A 20211-nucleotide genomic window follows, 5' to 3' on the forward strand; every position below is an offset into this window, starting at 1 on the left:
TGTCCAAAATATGTCTCTTTTAACACAGTGAAATGGTTTCCTTTTTTTTTCAGAATCGATAAATACACATATTCTGCTGGTTTTTCGGTCAGCTGGGTTGTGTTTCGGCGGAGTCGGTCGGACAGAAAATACACGAAACGCGGCCCACTTGTCACTGGTTGACACGCAGCACCCAGAATAGCGGTCGCAAATGGCGCGGACGCCATCTGGCAGTTAGTCATTCAACTGTTTACCCGCCATCTCACATTTCCCGGCCGGAAGTGGGGGCGAGCCTCAATCGCGTCCCTGTGCCGTCTGTTTGCGCCGCGACGCGAAACGTGGAAACGTGCCAGAGAGCGAGGACCGGCAAAATAAAGAGAGAGAACTCACAGGCAGCCGAACACCGGTCGCTGCTGAAAACTAGGCCGCCGGCGTGCCCTTGCACTCCCCCGACACAGCGTTTATATCAGTCCGTCGTTCTCGTAGACTGCTGTGCCCCCCCCCCCCCCCCCCCCCCCCCCCGTGGCGCTCTGAGCAGACGTATTACTCTGTCGCCAAACTGTCGCCATTCTCCACGGACGTCGTCTTCCCCTCACCACCCACACGAAGAACGGCTACAACACGTTTCTTCCAGACGTACGAGACCGTGCACAAAAATAATGCCGTGGAATTTTTTATGTGAAGATTCTAGAAGCTTTTTAAATAAAACAAATTTTGTTAACGTTAGATTGACCGATCTAAATATAATGCAGCTACTCACAGAGGTCCAGTGTAGGACTGCTGATGTTTTTAAAACTATTTGAAGTCCGATATATCGATATTTTAAAAGATGTCATAGTCTGTGTTCCATAAATAGAAAAAATTTATCGTTGTATCGACGAAACATATATCGACGGCAATGCCTCCAAAAATACCGGCTGCAAATTGTAAATTTGCTGCCAGTGTTAGAGATGTATATTTAAGTACTGATTTGTTATTAGACATTATGTCCATCAACAAGCTAGGAGCATGATTGTTCTCCTTAGAGCAAGAATTGAAAGGAAAACAATGCACGTTTGTGCTTGGCGATAACCACTTTGGTACCTGCAAGTAAGTGGCACAATAGAAAATGTCCCGCGCGATCGCTACGGTCGGAGGTTCGAATCCTGCCTCGGGCATGGATGTGTGTAATGTCCTTGGGTTAGTTAGGTTTAAGTAGTTCTAAGTTCTAGGGGACTGATGACCACAGCACTTAAGTCCCATAGTGCTCAAGAGCCATTTGAACCATTTGAGCCATTTTAGAAAATGTCCGATGGATCCGTCTTTCCGTTTCGTCACATATCAGATTTGACCAGAACACTTCATGCCGACTTTCCTATTTTTTCATTTCAGCAAAGGCCAGCTACCGTGCAATTTTAGCGTCAAAATTGCGTGTTGAAGCTAAACGTTGCAGTTCCTGTTATTAGCGCCGATCGTCGATTACGTCAGCATTGGAGTTCATACGTTTGCCCCCATTGCAGAGACAAACAAGCCTTGTCGTTTAGATTTTTGCAGCAGCTGTTTTTGAAGAATGCCGATGAGAATAAATAGCACACTAGTTGCGTTTTTTAACGCAACTGGTGTGCCATATCTTCACGTCGGAAGTCTTGTTATTCCATTCACACCTCCACTTCTGCCCGACCCCGTTCATTCGGATTTCTTCTTTGTGCCACCTATACTTGATTCATAGTGGTTAGCACACTGGACTCGCATTCGGGAGGACGACGGTTCAATCCCGTCTCCGGCATCCTGATTTAGGTTTTCCGTGATTTCCCTAAATCGCTTCAGGCAAATGCCGGGATGGTTCCTTTGAAAGGGCACGGCCGATTTCCTTCCCCATCCTTCCCTCACCCGAGCTTGCGCTCCGTCTCTAATGACCTCGTTGTCGACGGGACGTTAAACACTAATCTCCTCCTCCCCTCCATACTTGATTCATGCAGTCAAAGAGAAAGATAATACATGATAAAATCTCAAAAACTCGTAAGGCTCCTTCAAACAGTCAAAGTAAAATTATGTTCTACTACAATTTCAAAAGAACAATTTCAAATATTTGTCGAAAATTGCGAAAAAAAATAAAACAAAAATATTGGCACGTTATTGGCATTTCGATATCGATATATCGGTGAAAAAATATCGCCTATAAGTCTCGATATTTTATCAACAATTCAGGGTGGGCTGTAATTCTCATATGGCAGCGAAACTCGGCAGATACAAAATGGTTCAAATGGCTCTGAGCAGTATGGGACTGAACATCTTAGGTCATAAGTCCCCTAGAACTTAGAACTACTTAAACCTAACTAACCTAAGGACATCACACACACCCATGCCCGAGGCAGGATTCGAACCTGCGACCGTAGCAGTCCCGCGGTTCCGGACTGCAGCGCCAGAACCGCTAGACCACCGCGGCCGGCTTGGTAGATACGCTAGTGTATTAATGCGGAATCGATTTATGCTGCAAAAAGAACTGTTCCAACGTTGGCCACCAGATGCAATTCTTCCTGTCGACATGTCAGTTGTTCGTACAGAACAAACTGTGTAACTGACAGTTGATAATAAAATCGGCATAATGCATTTCTCAGTTGTATGAGCTTTTCTGCCCACGTCCCATTTCTAATCCATTGCATATGCAAACATTTCTGTTCGTCTTTGTTGCATTCGTAGCGCCATATTTGCACCTAGTGACCAAAATCGGCACTAATTTTACCCAGTGTAAGTCGTTTCCACGTTACCACATTAGAATATAGCCCACACTGAACCTGATGACACGGTCCTGTAATACCTGCACATCGTCGGTGCGTTCGGCGTACATCAGTGCCTGTACATGCCCCCATAGCCAGAAATTCAACGGATTCAGGTTATGTAAACGGAGAAGCCATGCTCCTGAACCTCCTCGACCAATCCGTACGGTCCGTAAAATGTGGGATTGTGCCCTGTGGTGCATGAAGCACAGCCGTTTCCTTCCACTGATAACTCATCGCACAGAAATCGGTGAGGCACAGGACCTGATCATCTTAAGTATTTTGGTACAGTGAGTGATCCTATGAGTCTGTCGCAGACAGTTCTTCCCCACACATTGATAATGAAGCAGTTCACACGCCTTACCTTCATAAAGTGATTCTGATGCCTCACCTCCATGACAGGGTTTGCATCTGCCCACACCTACTTGTTGGGTTAGATTACTATATCATGTAGGTCGTCAGAAGTGTGATGACCTGCTTGACCAAGTACTACACATTACTCGTCACAAGTACACCATATCTCAACGGATATTGCTTCCCAGCCGCGTAATTATAGTAAATGCCCTTCTGGTTTTGACCAATACTACCTCCTTCAGGAATAAGTGGCATTTTTAGAAATGGTATTCCTTGCCAATCATTTCTATAACCAGTTATTTGTCCTGTGAATTTCAATAAAGAGTGATTACAAAATCAGTCCGTCAATGCAAAGTACGCGATTTGTAAATTAGATGTACTGCTTCAGACATACCGTATCTCACACAATGCAAATCAAATTCTTCACAGTAACAAATCACTGCTAGGGATGAAGAAATGGTAACTCAAAAAAAAGTGTTACGCACTAAATAAATATCATTAATGATGTTTGTAGGCCAACTACTAGAATCATCATCTGACAACTGTTCAGCAGTATGAACTGTGGCTTTTTCTATTCGTCCCTATAGTGATAAAATACCAAGTGTTCACTACAACACTGAACATTAGGTACAAAGAAAAGCGGGTGCAACGAAATGTTATTGGTTAAATGGCCCAGCATACACTCTTCACACCAGAAACGAGTAATTTGTCGATTTCCACAAAAAGCCATTACGATTCCTGTCATCCGGGTTAAAATTTCAAGTGACTACTGTTTGCGTCTTTCATGTATAGGAAACATGCATCATTCGGCGACCCAGGGCCATTTCTACCTTTAGGCGAGAGTAGGCGGCCGACTAGGGCCGTTTTAGGAGGCCGGGAATGGCTGGAAAAAATTGAACAAATGAGAAGAAAAATGATAACGGCCAGTCACCCAACCCAAGGTTACTGATTAAAAAATAGTAGGATATTTGCCTTCTGTTGCGGCAATCGATTTTTGTGCTCGTGGACCGGTGATAGTAAAAGAGGGGGGGGGCGTCTGTTTTCTTTTCTCAGTTCTCGCCTATTGTGGGCAAAATACCTAGCAGCGGCCCCGAAGCCACCTCCACTGCTCTTTCTTACCCTGAAAAAATTACATAAGTCGTATTGGCCACATGCGTAAAATCTGTCAAAATTTAGTTTAGAAAAACTGGTGGAAAATCTGTTGTGATATCGCCACAGATTCCGGCTGCAACTTGACTACTTTATTGGTGCAGATTATATAACGAACGGACAAAGGAAACGCAGAAGTGTATTTCCATCGGCAAATATTCCGCCACTGAGGTGTAATTTTGAACGTTAAAATCAGTCTATAGCTGCACCACACACTCTACTCCAGCCACAATAAACAAAAGGCAGCGTAAAATATGGCGCCCTGAGCTCCCAGCCGCAGCGGCGATGTCAACATTGCCCCCCCCCCCACCCGCTCATTACTCTCTCTCTCTCTCTCTCTCTCTCTCTCTCTCTGTGCCACTGTAGGCTCTCTCCCCATTCGCTGTCCAGTGCTGCCCTCTGTCTGCCGCCACTTGAACCAACTATATTTATCACGGTGAAAGTGGGTACGCGCTGCCGTGTCGAATATTTCTTTTCCACGGCCTTTGCATAACCGTAAACTTCAAAGGGCGGCGTCGCGGGTCTACATACACGCACGCACTCACGCACGCACGCGCGTCGCAGCGCCCCGTCGTGAATGAGTAACGACCAATTGTTTCCACACGGCAGCGAGGCGCGACAACATCGGGGGCGCCCGCCGTGTTTGTTAGGAAGCGGGACATTTTCCCACGCTCCACTAAAGGGAAGCTGTAGCAATGCAAGTCCGTACGCATGAGTCTTTTTTTTTTTTTTTTTTTTTTTTTTTACTTTTTACTCCGATGATGGTACCTCAAAAACATCTTGGCACGATTCTACGGCTTGTTGAGGTAATGAACTTATCGTTGTGGACTCAGTTTCGCTTGACATAATTGATCATAAAGAAACCGTTAGGCGCTATGAGTAACACTCATTTCACAAGACTTTCTAACGTCACACACAGTATCGACAACCACAGGAACAGCAATCGAACTTCGTTAGCGTTCGATACGAGCCTCTCGCAAGACTTCATGCACGGGTATCGGAGACTTTATGAAACACGCCATCCTTGATACGATTTATTATAATTATCGTTTGCAATCGCACAATGATTCATCGGCAGTTAATATTTTCATCTAAGTGCTCTCTCTCAAGAATGAGTTTTATCGTCAATAATTTAGAAACTGAGCATGAAACACGCTTGTGTGATAATTTGGAGCAGGCTACTTGAAGGTAACGGAGCACTGAAATTTTATCACTGGCGTGGCACCGTTGTCATTAAATGTCAGTTAATAATACAGTAAAGATATAAGGCTTCAAGGGATATCATCATAACCGAGACAGGAGATCAGATGACGAAGAAATGGATATTGTTGTGATTTCTGGAGTAGAAACAGTAAGTCCGCATCCCGCTATATGTAATTACTTGTATTTGTCTTAGCGTTGTTAACACGTTCTGTGACTTTCTTATGCATGCAATGCAAGTATGTTCTGCTGTATTCGATGTTATTTACATTTCCTTCCGAGTAGAGGACAAATGACGAAATAAATATTTGGCTATTTCCGAGTGTGTGCTTAGACACGCGGCTAAACAGGACTCACCGAGCGGGGTGGCGCAGTGGTCGGCACACTGGACTCGCATTCGGGAGGACGACGGTTCAATCCCGTCTCCGGCCATCCTGATTTAGGTTTTCCGCGATTTCCCTAAATCCTTTCAGGCAAATGCCGGGATGGTTCCTTTGAAAGGGCACGGCCGATGTCCTTCCGCGTCCTTCCCTAACCCGAGCTTGCGCTCTGTCTCTGATGACCTCGTTGTCGACGGGACGTTAAACACTAACCTCCTCCTCCTCCGCTAAACAGGACAGTTAAAACTGCTACGAGAGGCATTAGCATACATTTTCTTCCTGAACACGAATATCTCGCTGTCTATTTCCAAATATGCAGTGATTTCCGAATTTATAACAGGTAGAAACGTAAGAGGACAGTTTTAATTGCTGTGGGCGAAACGAGGAGCAATAACGTTCATATTCTTCCTTCTCATACAGCCGGTAGCAGTTCCTGCGGTTGTCGATGCGAGTGTTAGCCTATAAAGAAACCGTTAGGCAAAGAGTCGAGTGTATTCACACAGTAAGACCAGTTTTTCATCCCCGTACCACCAAAGCAAATGCGAATTAGCAGCAGTTTCCTTTTACCTGTGAACAAGCTTTCGTGCCAGAGTAGTGTGTGCTAAACGCAGTTCTGTGGGAAGTGAATAATCCTCCACAAAAAATTATTAATAGCATGGCGTTGTATATGACATTTTTCTTATTTTTAAATTTTTTTTTTTTGACTTCTGTATTATTAGTTATGATTTAAACCTAAAGTAATCACTGAGTATCAGTTTTTCTCATTTTTTAAAATCCTGTTGATTTCATTGCCCTTCAAAATAAGCACGGTGTCCCATCGAAGTACCAGGATTCTCAAAGTGTTTTGTCAGAGGAAACGTTTCGGAATAACTGCACTAGCGCGAACGGAAGAGAACGGTATAGAGTATAACGAACGTAGCCTATGAACGCTTCGTTATTGGTTTTTGCGCCAGTAATCGGTACACGGAACGCAACAGTGTGTAGTTACAACCACGGCGCAGAACGTTGATATTCACAGGGCGAGGACACCCTTCTTTAACGAAGTACGCAAAACGACGTAGAAAAGGAGGACTCCAGGTGTCGTAAGTTCGTACGTAAACGGGAAATACGTGCAGATAGTGTACTTAATACGGAATCACAGCTTCTACTATCCTTAGAATTAATCCAAAACTTTGCACGTATTTCGCTTGACGCTTTTCGGAAAATTTGGTGGTAAGGCCCTATGGGTCCAAACTGCTAAGGCCATCGGTCCCTAGACTGGAACTAACTTACGCTAAGGACAACACACACACACACACCCACGCCCGAGGGAGGATTCGAACCTCCGACAGGGGTAGCCGACGCTTTACGATGGGTTCTCATTACAACCCAGTAGAAATCTGAAAGCAGAACACTAATTACAGATGTCCAACATAACGTGAAGACACGCTGGCACTTTCTCTCTGTTTTGAGAAGCAGGAGATAATTACGTTAATGATTGCTGCGCACTTCGATATCTGCCACATCTGAGATGGTTTGTAATGTCTGCAGCGACGTATCCAAAGCACTTCGAGGGCTTCATTAAAGTCGCTATAAGGAAGATGATGTCAATAAAACGAAGTTAACAAAATGTCAAATAATTAAACGACTGTGACATGGGTTACTTGATAGAATCTACAGTACAGTTTTTTAGTGGATTAACCTCTTTTATATATCGTCAAAAATCTCCTAACAGAACAGCGATGCATTATCCAAGTAATAACAACTACTATGGGAGTAAGCAATGAGAATCATGATGTCTTTTGCATATTTTTATTTCAATCAGCATAAGAGACACGTATTTGTACTTGCTTGCTTTCGAAGACATTTATTGCGCTTCTCATTTTTAGCAAAATGAAATGGAAGGTTCACACTTACTCACTCCGTTCCATCCTGACGAAAGCAACAGATCACTCTGTCGCTCACGAAGCTCATGTCAGCAACGGAAGTGGACAGGATAGCCGGCGAAAACTCTCTGCAGTGATAGCGCCGAAGCGGAGGGGACGCAACTTCCTGTTAAAAGACCGACAACGAGCGGAACGCGAATGAACGCAAGCGAATGAGGACGTAACACGACCGAATGCAGTCGTTCACGCCGGAAAGAATTACTGTTCACTGATGCTCGTTTGCTTCTGTCCACTCTGGCTTTCTATTGCTTTGTAAAATGAGAACGGAGAGTACGTAGCACAACAAATTGTATCGGTAACAAAAGTAAGTATCCAAATTTGTCATCCCTTGGGTTTTCTAAGAGTTTCGAGACGTATGAAGCAGCGCATGATAGAAGTCTTTAGTCACAATTTTTATGTAACCTACCTACATTTACAAAAGAATAACTTTTTTTTAAGAAAAAAGTGGTTCAAATGGCTCTGAGCACTATGGGACTTAACATCTGAGTTCATCAGTCCCCTAGAGCTTAGAACTACTTAAACCTAACTAACCTAAGGACATCATCACACACAACCGTGCCCGAGGCAGGATTCGAACCGGCGACCGTAGCGGTCGCGCGGTTCCAGACTCAAGCGCCTAGAACCGCTCGGCCACACAGGCTGGCTTTTTTTAACAACAAGGAATACTAGGTGAAGAGCATAAGATGCGAGGGACTGGTGAAAGGCGTAGTATTTTTACACAATAACGTAACGTTCTGTTCACTATAGTTAAAAATAAACCACCTTATAAATGTGCAAAACAGGAAACTGGTACGGAATGCAGTAGTTTAGAAGTTTGTTGTAAGTTTCTGTGGGACCAAACTGCTGAGGTCATCGGTCCTTAGGCTTACACGCTACTTATTCTAACTTAAACTAACTTACGCTAAGAACAACACACACACCCATGCCCGAGGGAGGACTCGAACTTCCGACAGGGGGAGCCACGCGAACCGTGGCAAGGCGCCTCGAAACCCGCTGCATGCAATGCAGTGCCTATATTGTTTAGCGTACAATATAAGCACCATAAATGTATCTCAAGAGACAACTATCATACACACATGATTATAAAACGTCAAAAACAATAAAATTGTTTCCCGAATCCGAGTAACTCCGTAACTGTTGCTACATCGGAGTCACGCAAGTCAGAATTTTTCAACTCAGGCCTCTTTCGACGAACGAGTATTTGCATTAAACAAATATTCGTGGATTGGAAACGTCGAGTGAATTGCAACGATGAGCGAATCTTTAGACTTTGCGCAAAATAATTGCGTGTCAAAGAAACTCCCAATTATAACAGTCAATAACTGAAATATCTGCCTCTTATGGATGAAATACTGTGTTTTATATTCTCTTGATTTCAGTGAATTAACTTGTAATTATATGCAGTTACGAGAGTATTTCTTCATGAAATCATTGTAGCTAACGTCATTTTATTCATGAATTTTGGACTCTGCTTACATTTATTTTGCGATTGTTCAGGTCTCTTGATATTTCACTATTGCCGGGAATGCAAAAATGCAATAACTATTTCGTAAATTAAGTAGAAAAGAGCTAAAAACATTAATTTGTTGGTACATCTAACGTTAAGTGAGAAACGGCTTTCTCGCCGCTAGGAGCGCTAGTGTGACGTCAATTGTCACACGGTAGGAAGTTCTGCAGCAGCGAGTGTCTTTTGATTGTGTATGTGTTTGACTCTCACAGTACTGCGATTTCTCAGAAAAATTATCGGATCGACGTCCGGGCGCAAAGAAAAATAAGGGGGGCCAACAAAAGTAAAGCAGTAGCAAAAAAAAGTGTAACGAAACGAGAAAACTAATTTACGCCGACAGCAGACGAGCGGACGTGCTGAGCAACGTAACACAAGGAAAATTAAGGCTGTGATTTATTACCCAATTATGGCGGCGACCGCCAACGGAGCAGGTGGGCCCGAGCGTTTCCGCTAATTTCATTAGTTTTTAAGAGTCTAGAAAGTTACGAAGCGGCTCCGGTGATGGGGAATAAAGTATGCCGGGGGCGGAGCCACGGAGAGGCCGCGTGTTGAAACCTGCGTGATGGACGGGGCCGCAGCTGCCTGCACAACAATGCGGCGGCCCCATTCAACTGTCACCGGCTCTGCGCCCGCCAGTACCATACGGCCATACTGGTACTGTAACACGTGTGGCGACCACCTGAGCTGCAACTCAACAGCTCTACGTGATTTACAGAGCAAATCGTCTACGCTACCCGAAATGTTTCGCAGTAGCCACAGCGACACGTCGCTACTACGGCTTGGGTTCGATCTGTGACGTCTGTTGGGATTCGTGACGTCATATACAAAGGAAATTATTTTAATTTATCAGCATGCTTCTTTCTCTCAGGGATATTGTCTTTTCTTATCACTTTTACTTACGCGCATAAGTAAATATGAAACGGGTTCTTGAAGGGCCTCAGTTATTCATGTACCAACTTTAGATTTTGAACGTGTTGACTATAATATAGTTGCCGCTAACTAAATTGAATGTAATTTTGTTGATTTCTATTTACTGGTTGCAAAGCAAGTCTTGAGAGAATTTCGATTGTTGCCGTGGAGCGGCCAAGATAAAACTTACTGAAATCATGAAATCATGGAATCTGTATAGTTTAAAAACGTGAACTTTAACGTAAATTGATTATCTGTTGCAATTTAAAAAGGTTCTTATAACGAAATCTCTCGCATTTACAGTTACTGTTAACACTGAAAAAGAAATTAATACTTCGGCGCGTAATGGCCGACCAGAAGCTGCATCGGAAGATGAGCTTCTCGCAGCGCAAATTACTGAAAAAATGCTTATTAAAAATAATTAGTCACTGCGAGCAGTTGAGGAGACAACTATTACAAAGAAATTCATTTTGTAATAACAATAACACGTTTATTTTAGCAATAAATACGAATAACTTACATAAAATATGTGTAGCCGCTCGATGGCTACCATCCGTGTAGCGAAACAAAACAGTGTGTCCACCACAAAATACGCCCTTCCTCCTCGGCCGTACAATCGCGTCTCTTTCGATCCTTTTTTATTTTCATAGACATTAAATAAAGATGGTATCGCTGCATATCAGATGTTTCAAGAATATTAACTATATCTTTTACACTAATTATATTCTTAAAATACGCAAACTACGATTTACAACCGCTAAAAAGTCAATGTTTATGTGACGTACCGTCACAGATCCCGGTGTGGTTCTAGGATTTTTTTTCCCGCAGTTACTGCGATTTTTCTCTGTGGCCTACGAGGGTTGGAACTATAATAGTGGCAACTACTTATTTACAGTTCGTACAAAATAGATGCGTGTTTCAAAGTTTTACTGACCTTCAAAGTAGTCAACAGCATTGTGTATAACCCGTTGCCAGCGATGTGGAAGTCGTAGGATACTCTTAGCAGTGCCAGTTGTGTTGACCGTTGGAGCGGCGCGGTCTGTTGCACGACGAATTTGTAGCAGTTCTCAAGCGAATGCCGTGAAGCGTTTCCTTCAGTTTAGAAATCGAGTTGAATTCACGAGGGCTTAAGTCAGGGGAGAGCAGTAGGTCAGTAGGTGGTATAGCACTTAAGCAGTCCCATCAGTCAAACGTAACATTAACAGCTTGCACTGTACGTGCTTGAGCATTGTCCTGCAAAATGATGGTAAGGCTCTGCAGAAAGTGTCATCACTCCTGTATCTATGCTGTTCATTTTTGTAACAAAACCTACGACCAGCTTAGAGACAGAAGTACCCGTTAGGAGAGTGAGGCGAAATTTGGCGTTAATGGGATATGACAGCAGCGCATGACGCGAGTGGCTTTTGCTATCAGCACGACATGGCCTGCAGTACCTCGGTTCGACCCTTAGACGACTGGAAAACGAAGACCTGGCCAGATGAGTCCCTATTTCAGTTGGTGAGAGCTAATGGCGGGGTTCGAGTGTGACGCAAACGCCACGAAGCTCTTGACCCAGATTGTCAACAAAGCTCTGTGGTGGGTCCATAATGGTGTGGGCTGGATTCTCGGCTACTTTACTTGGAGATCACTTGTAGCCATTCATAGACTTTCTGCTTCCAAACAGCGATGGAATTTTTGTGGATGACAATGTGCCGTGTCACTTGGCCACACTTATTCGCAATTGACTTGAAGAACTCTCGGCACCAAAGTCTCGCAAACTGAATCCCACCGAAGATGTACGAGATTAATCGAAAGGTCAGTTCGTGCACAAAATAGAGCACTGGCAACACTTTCGCTGTTATGGACGGATATAGAGGCAGCAGGACTCAAATGTTTCTGCAGGGGATTTGCAACCACTTGTTGAGTCGATGCCACGTCGCGTTCCTGCACCGTGGTCAAGTCCGGCGCTGGTAGCTGAGTGGTCAGCGTGACAGACTGTCAATCCTAGGGTCCCCGGTTCGATTCCCGGCTGGGTCGGAGATTTTATCCGCTCAGAGACTGGGTGTTGTGTTGTCCTAATCACCATCATTTCATCCCCATCGACACGCAGGTCGCCGAAGTGGCGTCAACTCGAAAGACCTGCACCAGGCGAACGGTCTACCCGACGGTAAAGTACAAGAAAAACTACTCTGCAAAAGACTACAAGCACACCGAACACTACGGGGACTGACACCACACCAATACGGCTTGAGGGAAGGGAAATCTATAGACGACGCAATTAACAGAGCACTCCAAATAGTACACGACACACCCTCCAAATACACACTTGCAATTATGATAGACATCTCAGGTGCCTTCGACAACCTCTGGTGGCCGGCCTTGTTCAAGAGGTACCGGAGTCTCTGTATAATAGTTTCATGGACTACTGCAGAGACAGAACGGTCGTTTGGCAAATGGACAACCAGAAAGTGATTAAACGAATTACAAAAGGCTGTCCACAAGGGTCGATCTGCGGCCCCATTTTCTGGGATATAGTTATAGAACCGCTCCTACTGTTACTAGAGGAGCACATCTTGACAGATGGAGCTGTCGCTTATGCTGATGATCTACTCGTCGTAGTTTCAGCAAATAACCGTGCCCAGCTAGAAGAAAGAGCCGATGGAACACTTAGGACAATAACCCAATGGTGCACAGATAATAAATTAAAGATAGCAGGAAACAAAACAACTTATACATTGCCAAAGGGTACCCTGCGCAGGAACCCAATAGTCAAAATCGGGGACACAAACATAAAGAGACTAGCAGTCACACGCCATCTAGGAGTATACATTGATGAACGATTGAACTTCCACGAACACATGCGAATATGCACAAACAAAGCAGAAAAGATACTACACAAACTGGCTAGGCTAAATTCGGAACAATTCAGACTACCCCTGTCAGTGACACGAACATACCATTGCGCTCTCTTCGAGTCAGTACTATGCTTTGCTGCCAGTACGTGGGCCCACAGGTTAAATCTCTCAACCAACAGAACCATTGTACGTCGAGGCCAAAGAAGTGTTCTACTTCGACTAAAAGGGCCATTCAACACAACATCAAATGACGCACTTTGTGTCGTCATGGGAATCTTCCCCATAGATATCACCATCAGGTACCGCGCAGCAATGTACTGGCTTAGGATGGGGAGAATAGACCAGGTTCGGCAGATCACTAGTGTACCGATTGAGACAACACGCCAACTCAGAGCATGGCGAGTGGATACCTGGCAGAGCGAGTGGGCCAACAGCGATAAGGGCCGCCGTGTATACAACTTCTTCCCTGACATCCGGGAAAGACTAAAACTAAAACATATTGATCCCAGCCGCGGTATGGTACATTTCATCACAGGACATGGCCCTTATCCCACGCACCTGTACCGCGTGAGTCTGCAGCAGACTAATAGATGCACATGCGGGGAAGAAGGTTCCCCTGAACATACTGTCTTCTTCTGCGAACAACGCACGAACATAAGACACACAGTACACATAAATCGCCTGAACACACAGAACGAACTATATGCCATAATACGCGACCCGGAAAGGTGGACTGAACTCAACAAACTAACGGACGAAATCTCGAAGATCCAACAAATAGAATACTTGCGCAAAAGACCCTACCGAAGGCAAGTCGGTCCAAACAGACGTCACGATGCCCAGGGGGACACAGATATGATTAGCACCACGAGCGATGAAGAAGAATCAGGTACAGTCCAGGGCACCAACACAGATATTGAAGCGTCCAGCGCGGATGATCCATAGTGTCAACCAAGTCAAATTGAAAGAACGGAGTGGAACAACCGACAAAAGGTGCACTAGTCACACACAATCCTAAAAACAGATTGCACCTTATATGTAAATAGTTAACAGCATCTCCGTGTCTAATATGAGCTTAAAGCTGGATACCTGTTCAAGGGACCTACGCCTTCCGTTAAGATGCAGCGCACAGTCTGGATGGAAGGATCTTAATTGTGGTCCCTCTCTTTTGAGCCCAACCCGACGGATACCTATGGTAGATCGGGGAAAACCACCGTTCAGGCTGTGTTGCTGGCGGGGCTGGAAGGTGCCAACTGCCACACCACGTATCATTGTAAGTCTCATTGGCTCAGCGTGAACTGTTTGTACAACCAACCTACACAGCCTATACCTCAACCTCCACTACACTAATAACTTCTGATCTGAAGCTTAAGGTTAGGCACCTCTTGAAGGGACCTACGCCCCCTGGTAAGAGGCGGCGCACGTCCTGGATGGAAGGATCTTAATTGTGGTTCCTCTCTTTTGAACCCAACCCGACGGATACCTATGGTAGATCGGGGAAAACCACCGTTCAGGTCGTGTTGTCGGGGGGGCCGGTAGGTGCTTGCGCCTGATGTACTCTACTAGGAGCCTTGTAGGCTCAACACAAACCGTTGCCGTCATTACCTTATTACTTTTACCACAAGTACCCTTTCATTAGCAACTTTGAGCCAAGCACAAAATCATAGTTTAGCAGGCTGGACATGGAGGTCTTAGTGTTAGTTTCTAGCTTTAAAGTACCCTAATCTCTTCTAGTTAAGTTAGTTTTTAGGATGGTAGATGTTAAAGGCATGGTGAGCAACGGGCAGCGTCTTGAGGTTCATTCCAAGACCCGGGCCGCCGCCCACAACCAGGTGACGGGCAATATTATACCCATAACTTCTCTATTCAGTTCTCTTCCTTCCTTCTTTCTAAATATTTAATTTCGTTTTGTTTATTAATATCTTACTTGATTTTGTATTAGTTATAAGTTTTTCTAACGCTGCGCACAAAAAAAAGATATCAAATGGATGTAAACAAATAGAGCCCGCCTCCACGTGGCGGGACACGGGCAACGGTGTGAGTGGGGACGGGAGCCGGGGTGGTGTTACTTTCAGTCACTGTGGACCCCGGACCCAGTCACAGCGGCTAAGTGGCAACATACGACCCACCATAAGAAATTAGACGGTGGGTCATAAAATATAAGCAGCTAGTGAAAAAAAGTGTCCTAATCATCATCATTTCATCCCCATCGACACGCAGGTCGCCGAAGTGGCGTCCCATCGAAAGACTTGCACCAGGCGAGCGGTCCACCCGACGGGAGGCCCTAGCCACACGACATTTCATTTCACTATGGCCAACAAAAGGAAGTCCGATACAACATTAGGAAGTACCCCATAACTTTGTGACCTCACTGCTTGCGATGTCTTTCGGCAGTTCATCATGTCTTCTGCTGTTTATTACCTAATAACCGTTAAAAAACGGTATTCCACAATAAATGCGTAAGGGTTCAAGAAAATCGTGACTAGGCAGTCCTGTAATACAGTGTCTCACACCACTTGAACTCCTTAGGAAACCCATAGAATGACAACTTTCAAAATCTGACGACCTGTTTTTGTTATTGCTACAATTAATTGCGCTACATACTGTTCGTTTTGTACAAACTGTGTTGCAAATCGATATAAATGATACATCCGTCAGATATCGAATTCAACAGTGCAGTTTACTGTTCACTTGGTGCACCCCTGTCTCGTGCATAACAAAAGTGGAGAGCAGTGCGACGACAGTATGTAGTGTGGTACTGTGAAGTGGTTAAGGTATGCGTCCACTGACCGCAGTGACGCAGTAGTTGGACGCATCCCCAGGTAGTTGCAGAAGGTTGGGCACGTCTGCCTCGACCACCTCACTCAACCAGTCACGTAACGCGTTTTTTTATACGACTTGCAATGCCGCAACTATACTCGACTGCGAATATCGTTTGCATTTCACAGTCGGTTGCTGACTACACTGGTGGCAGCTGTCGTGCACCTCCTTTCGCCGACTTCACTGTAGGTTACTGGCTAACAGAGAAACGTCTCGTTCAGTTGTGTCCCCAGCCCAGCTGATTACTACGATCTCAGTTCTCTCCCTGTTAGTGGCAATTATTGTTGTTGTTTCTACTGTTGTGAAGTCTGTTCAGAAGTGGCTGAAGACACAATATGTTGTCACTGAACAGCACTGTTTCGTTTACGAAAATCGTGTTGTTTCCATACTGGTGCTGATCCCTCTGTCGAAGCCAGTCCATGTTTTGCGAAACAGTGTTTCAGAATATAAGTTGAAGAGCATCAGAGATAATGTTCACGTGTCGTGCGCTCCAGTCTTCATTTGCTCGATTTGCTTGCAGTACAGTCTTTCATTCGTCTTCGTGTGTTTAGTTTAGAATCTGTGACGTGTTTGCGGTACTTCCGTTGTTTACATGTGCCTCCACAAGATATTTCTGTGTGCAAACGTGCTGACCTAAGAACTTTTAACAGCAGTAGTCAGAGAATTCACGGTGCAAGTGTCTCTTTTAAAACAAAGTTAGAGAAGATCAGAGTGAATGTATGCTTTTTCCAGAAAGTTGTCAAATATTACGAAACACACGTGACAGACATAATTTACCAAGTATTTTTACATATCATTAACATCATGTTAAGAAAATATGTTAAGATATGTCAGAAAAAGAATGTGAATGCGTCGATTTTAATCTGAGAGACTCCGTGTGTGTAAGGGAGCGGGGCCGGTGATCACCAATCATCATTCATTCAGTATTTGCTTCTGATGAAGCCATCTATTTGTATTATAACTAATTTCTCTATTTCTCATTTCTGTTGCAGGTCGCAGCCCAATTCCACACCCTTCATCAGGAACCAGGGAAGTGATAGAACTGTTCGAATGAAGAACATTAGGAGCTTCTTCAACAGTTGCTGCCGGTCTTACGTTAGTGACTGAGTGGCATCTACAGTAGATAGTGATTACCCGGCAACTGGACTGGACTCGACGTGAAAGACTGTGTTTCTTTTTATACGAGCATTATTTTTTTATACGAACAGTTTGGTGTAGTTTCGCAAATTACATTCTGTTTTGTGCACACTTTTTTTATATAATATAGGAGTTAGTTATCACCGCTGTAACATATTTCGTGGGAAAATTGCTTTAATAGGAAGGTTGGTGCAGTGTAGAACATATCGAAAGGTTTCAAGCTTTAATATAGTAGGCAGTAGGTAAGCGTCTTTGTGATAAAATCGTCTGAGGTTATTGGTCCTAGCGAGCGCAGGGAAACTACGCAAAGAAGTTAGTCGCCTGCGTAGTTTGAGTCCGTGGTGCGTGACAAGGTGGCGGCAAAGCGAGGTGCCGGCATGTACAACCTGAACGTGAACGTGAACCTGACGCCCGGCGGCGTCGGGGGCGGGCCCGGCGGCCTGCTGGGGGTGGAGGGCGCGTGCACCACCCCCAAGACGCCCGAGATCCTCAACTCGCTGATCGCCATGTCCAACCCGTTCGACGGCTACCCCACGGCGGCCGGCGGCGGCGCCGGCGTGCGCGGCGCCGGCGTCGCCGGGGGCGGCGTCGCGGGGGGCGGCGTCGGGGGCGGGCCGCGCATCGCCTCCGTGCCCCCGGGCCACAGCAGCCTCGGTGACGGCGGCTGCGCCAGCGGCGGCGGATCTGCGTCGCGGTCGCCTCTGTCCAGCCCCACAGGTAAGTGCCGTACACTGACATTACGACCACCTGCCCGGCAGCCTGTACGTCGACCGACGCGTCGTGGCGCGGAAACAGTGAGGCCTCGGTAGGTGGCTGGCGCCACATCTGCCCTCACACGTCACCTCATTCCGGTAAATTCCGGGCAGGGGCGATGAGCTCTGACGCCACGTTTAACCGTCTCCAGGATCGATCGGATTCAGATCTGTCGAGTTGGGGGGGGGGGGGTACCTCATCAAATGGAACTCGCCAGTGCGTTCCCCGAACCACTCCGTCGCACTCCTGGCCGTGTGACACGGCTCGCTATCCTGTTGAAAAATGCCACTGCCGTCGGAAAACATGACCATCACGAAGGGGCGTAAGTAGTATGCAACCAGTGTACGATACCCCTCAGCCATGCACGAGCTCCTCTGGACCCACGGGTGCCCCAGAGCATCGTGGAGCCGCCGACAGCTTCCTGCAGTGCAGCAGTTTCCCTGGAAGACGACGGATTCGCACACTCCGATCGGCACGATGGAGAAGGTATCGGGATTCGTCAAAACGTGGAACGCTCTGCCACTGCCCCAGTGTCCAGTGGCGACGGTCACGCGCCCATTTCAGCCGTAGCTGCCGACGTCGTGGTGTCAACATTGGCACGTGCAAGGGTCGTCGGCTGTGGAGCCCCATCGTAACGACTGTTCGGCGCACAGCGCGTTCACAGACACACTCGTACTCCGGCCAGCGTTAAAGTGATGCTAGTTCCGCCACAGTCCTGTTTTACAAGTCTGCCCAGCCCGCGACGTCCGGCACTTGTGATGAGGGGCGACCGCCCCACCCCACGACGCCTGGACGAGGTCTCAGTTTGCCTTCGCCGCGTGTTCTTCTTCTTCTTCCGTGTCCGAATGCACCAATTATATCTTCCCTTCCCAGTAATTAGCAACGTAGATTGCTTTGTCATTGACTTTCAAAATATCATCTTTAGTGCATGTTACAGACATATCTGGGCAGATCAGTAGGTGGTCCAAGTCCTGTATTGCTCCGCATTCACACCTGTCGCCATCACTGTAACCCCATTTAAATAGGTTTGATTTGCACCCAGTTACTCCAGTGCGCAGCCGGTTTAATGACCTCCAAGTTGTAAAAGGTAGTTGAAATCCTGCAGATCCCTCCTCAAGTAGTTCCATTGTGGAGTGTGGCACCATTTCTTCCCAGAGAGATAGCCGCCTTGCGGCGGGCTCGGTGGCGAGCTCTTCAGTAGTTTCAATGAAACTCCTGCGGGATTTCAGCCGGACACGTTGTCTTCGGTGCATATGCATCGGGTGTCGAGGATCATTCTTTTGTTTTGATCTTTCGATCTCGGCGGCTACTTGTCTGCGGATAGTGGGTGGTGCTATGCCTATGATGGGGTAAATGATGTCTGTGGGAGTTGGTTTGAGGCATCCTGTGGCAATACGTACAGTTTCGTTTACTGCGACGTCAACTTGCTCAGTGTGAGCAGAGTTCCTCCAAACTGGCGCTGCGTATTCCGCTGCTGAGATACTCAGCACCAGACCCGTGGTGCGCAAAACATGTGGTTGAGCTCCCCACGATGAACCTGTTAGCTTCCGCGGTATGTTGTTCCTGGCACAGACCTTTTTTTTTAGTGTTGTGGCAGTGCTGCTTAAAAGTAAGTGCTCTGTCCAATGTTACTCCCAGGTATTTTGGGCTGTTTGTATGTTTCAGCTCTTCCCCTTGCCACATGACTCGGAGTTTCCGTTTGGCTTGTTTGTTCCTAAGATGGAAGGCGGATACTTGAGATTTACTAGGGTTTGGTTTGAGATTATTGCCGTCGTAATAGGCAGAAAGTTCTGTTAAGGCTCCTGTGAGATTCTCCCCCACTTGTTCAAAGGTTTCATCCTGTGTGGCCACTGCTGCATCATCAGCACATATGAACATCCGTGTCTGGCGGCTGATGGGAAGATCATTGGTATAGATGTTAAATAATATTGGAGCCAAGACACTACCCTGTGCAAGTCCATTTTTCTGTGTCCTCCATCGGCTGTTTTTAGATTGTAAGGTTACATAGTAGCGTCTGTTTTGTAACAGACATTGCACGAACATAGAAAGGGTGTAGTCCTTAGTGACATTATACACTTTCTGGGTAAGCAACTTATGGTTAACTGTGTCATATGCAGCGCTGAGATCCAGGAATGCGACCCCAGTTACTTCTCCTCTCTGATAGCCGTCTTCGATGTATTGTGTGAGATTAAGGATTTGGCCACAGCATGATCTTCCTGGTCGGAATCCAGCGTGTTGAGGACACTCATCACAGCACTCCTCGATCCGACAAGTGGTGCAGTTTTCGCGGTTCCCGTGCGGAGCCTCCGGGCCACCGCAATCTGCCCTCGGCCGAACCCAGACGGACCTCACACCTTCCCCACTCTACACACAGACAGCACGCTCGCCGGTACTATGCGGACCGTGCGTCTGTCCGACTGGCAGTCGCTCCACGCCAGGTGGCGCTGCTACCTACTGCACGGCTCTGTGTAGACAGTAGGTCGGTCGTCGTAACGTTGCGGCTGATTA

The 20211-nt window shown here is 46.1% G+C and overlaps 1 protein-coding gene across 1 annotated transcript in view; it reads left to right on the plus strand.

Moving 5' to 3' along the window:
• The window catches only part of LOC126106274 (activating transcription factor 3), a 609251-nt gene that overhangs the window by 567885 nt on the left and 21155 nt on the right, over positions 1-20211 (plus strand). Inside the window, exons 2-3 of the mRNA XM_049912497.1 lie at positions 16806-17507; positions 17556-17667. Of these exons, the coding sequence (XP_049768454.1) occupies positions 17328-17507; positions 17556-17667 (292 nt within the window). The 5' untranslated portion in view covers positions 16806-17327. The remainder of the gene's footprint in view (positions 1-16805; positions 17508-17555; positions 17668-20211) is intronic.

The sequence above is a fragment of the Schistocerca cancellata genome, chromosome 10 (genome assembly GCF_023864275.1).
Source record: "Schistocerca cancellata isolate TAMUIC-IGC-003103 chromosome 10, iqSchCanc2.1, whole genome shotgun sequence".
NCBI lineage: Eukaryota > Metazoa > Arthropoda > Insecta > Orthoptera > Acrididae > Schistocerca > Schistocerca cancellata.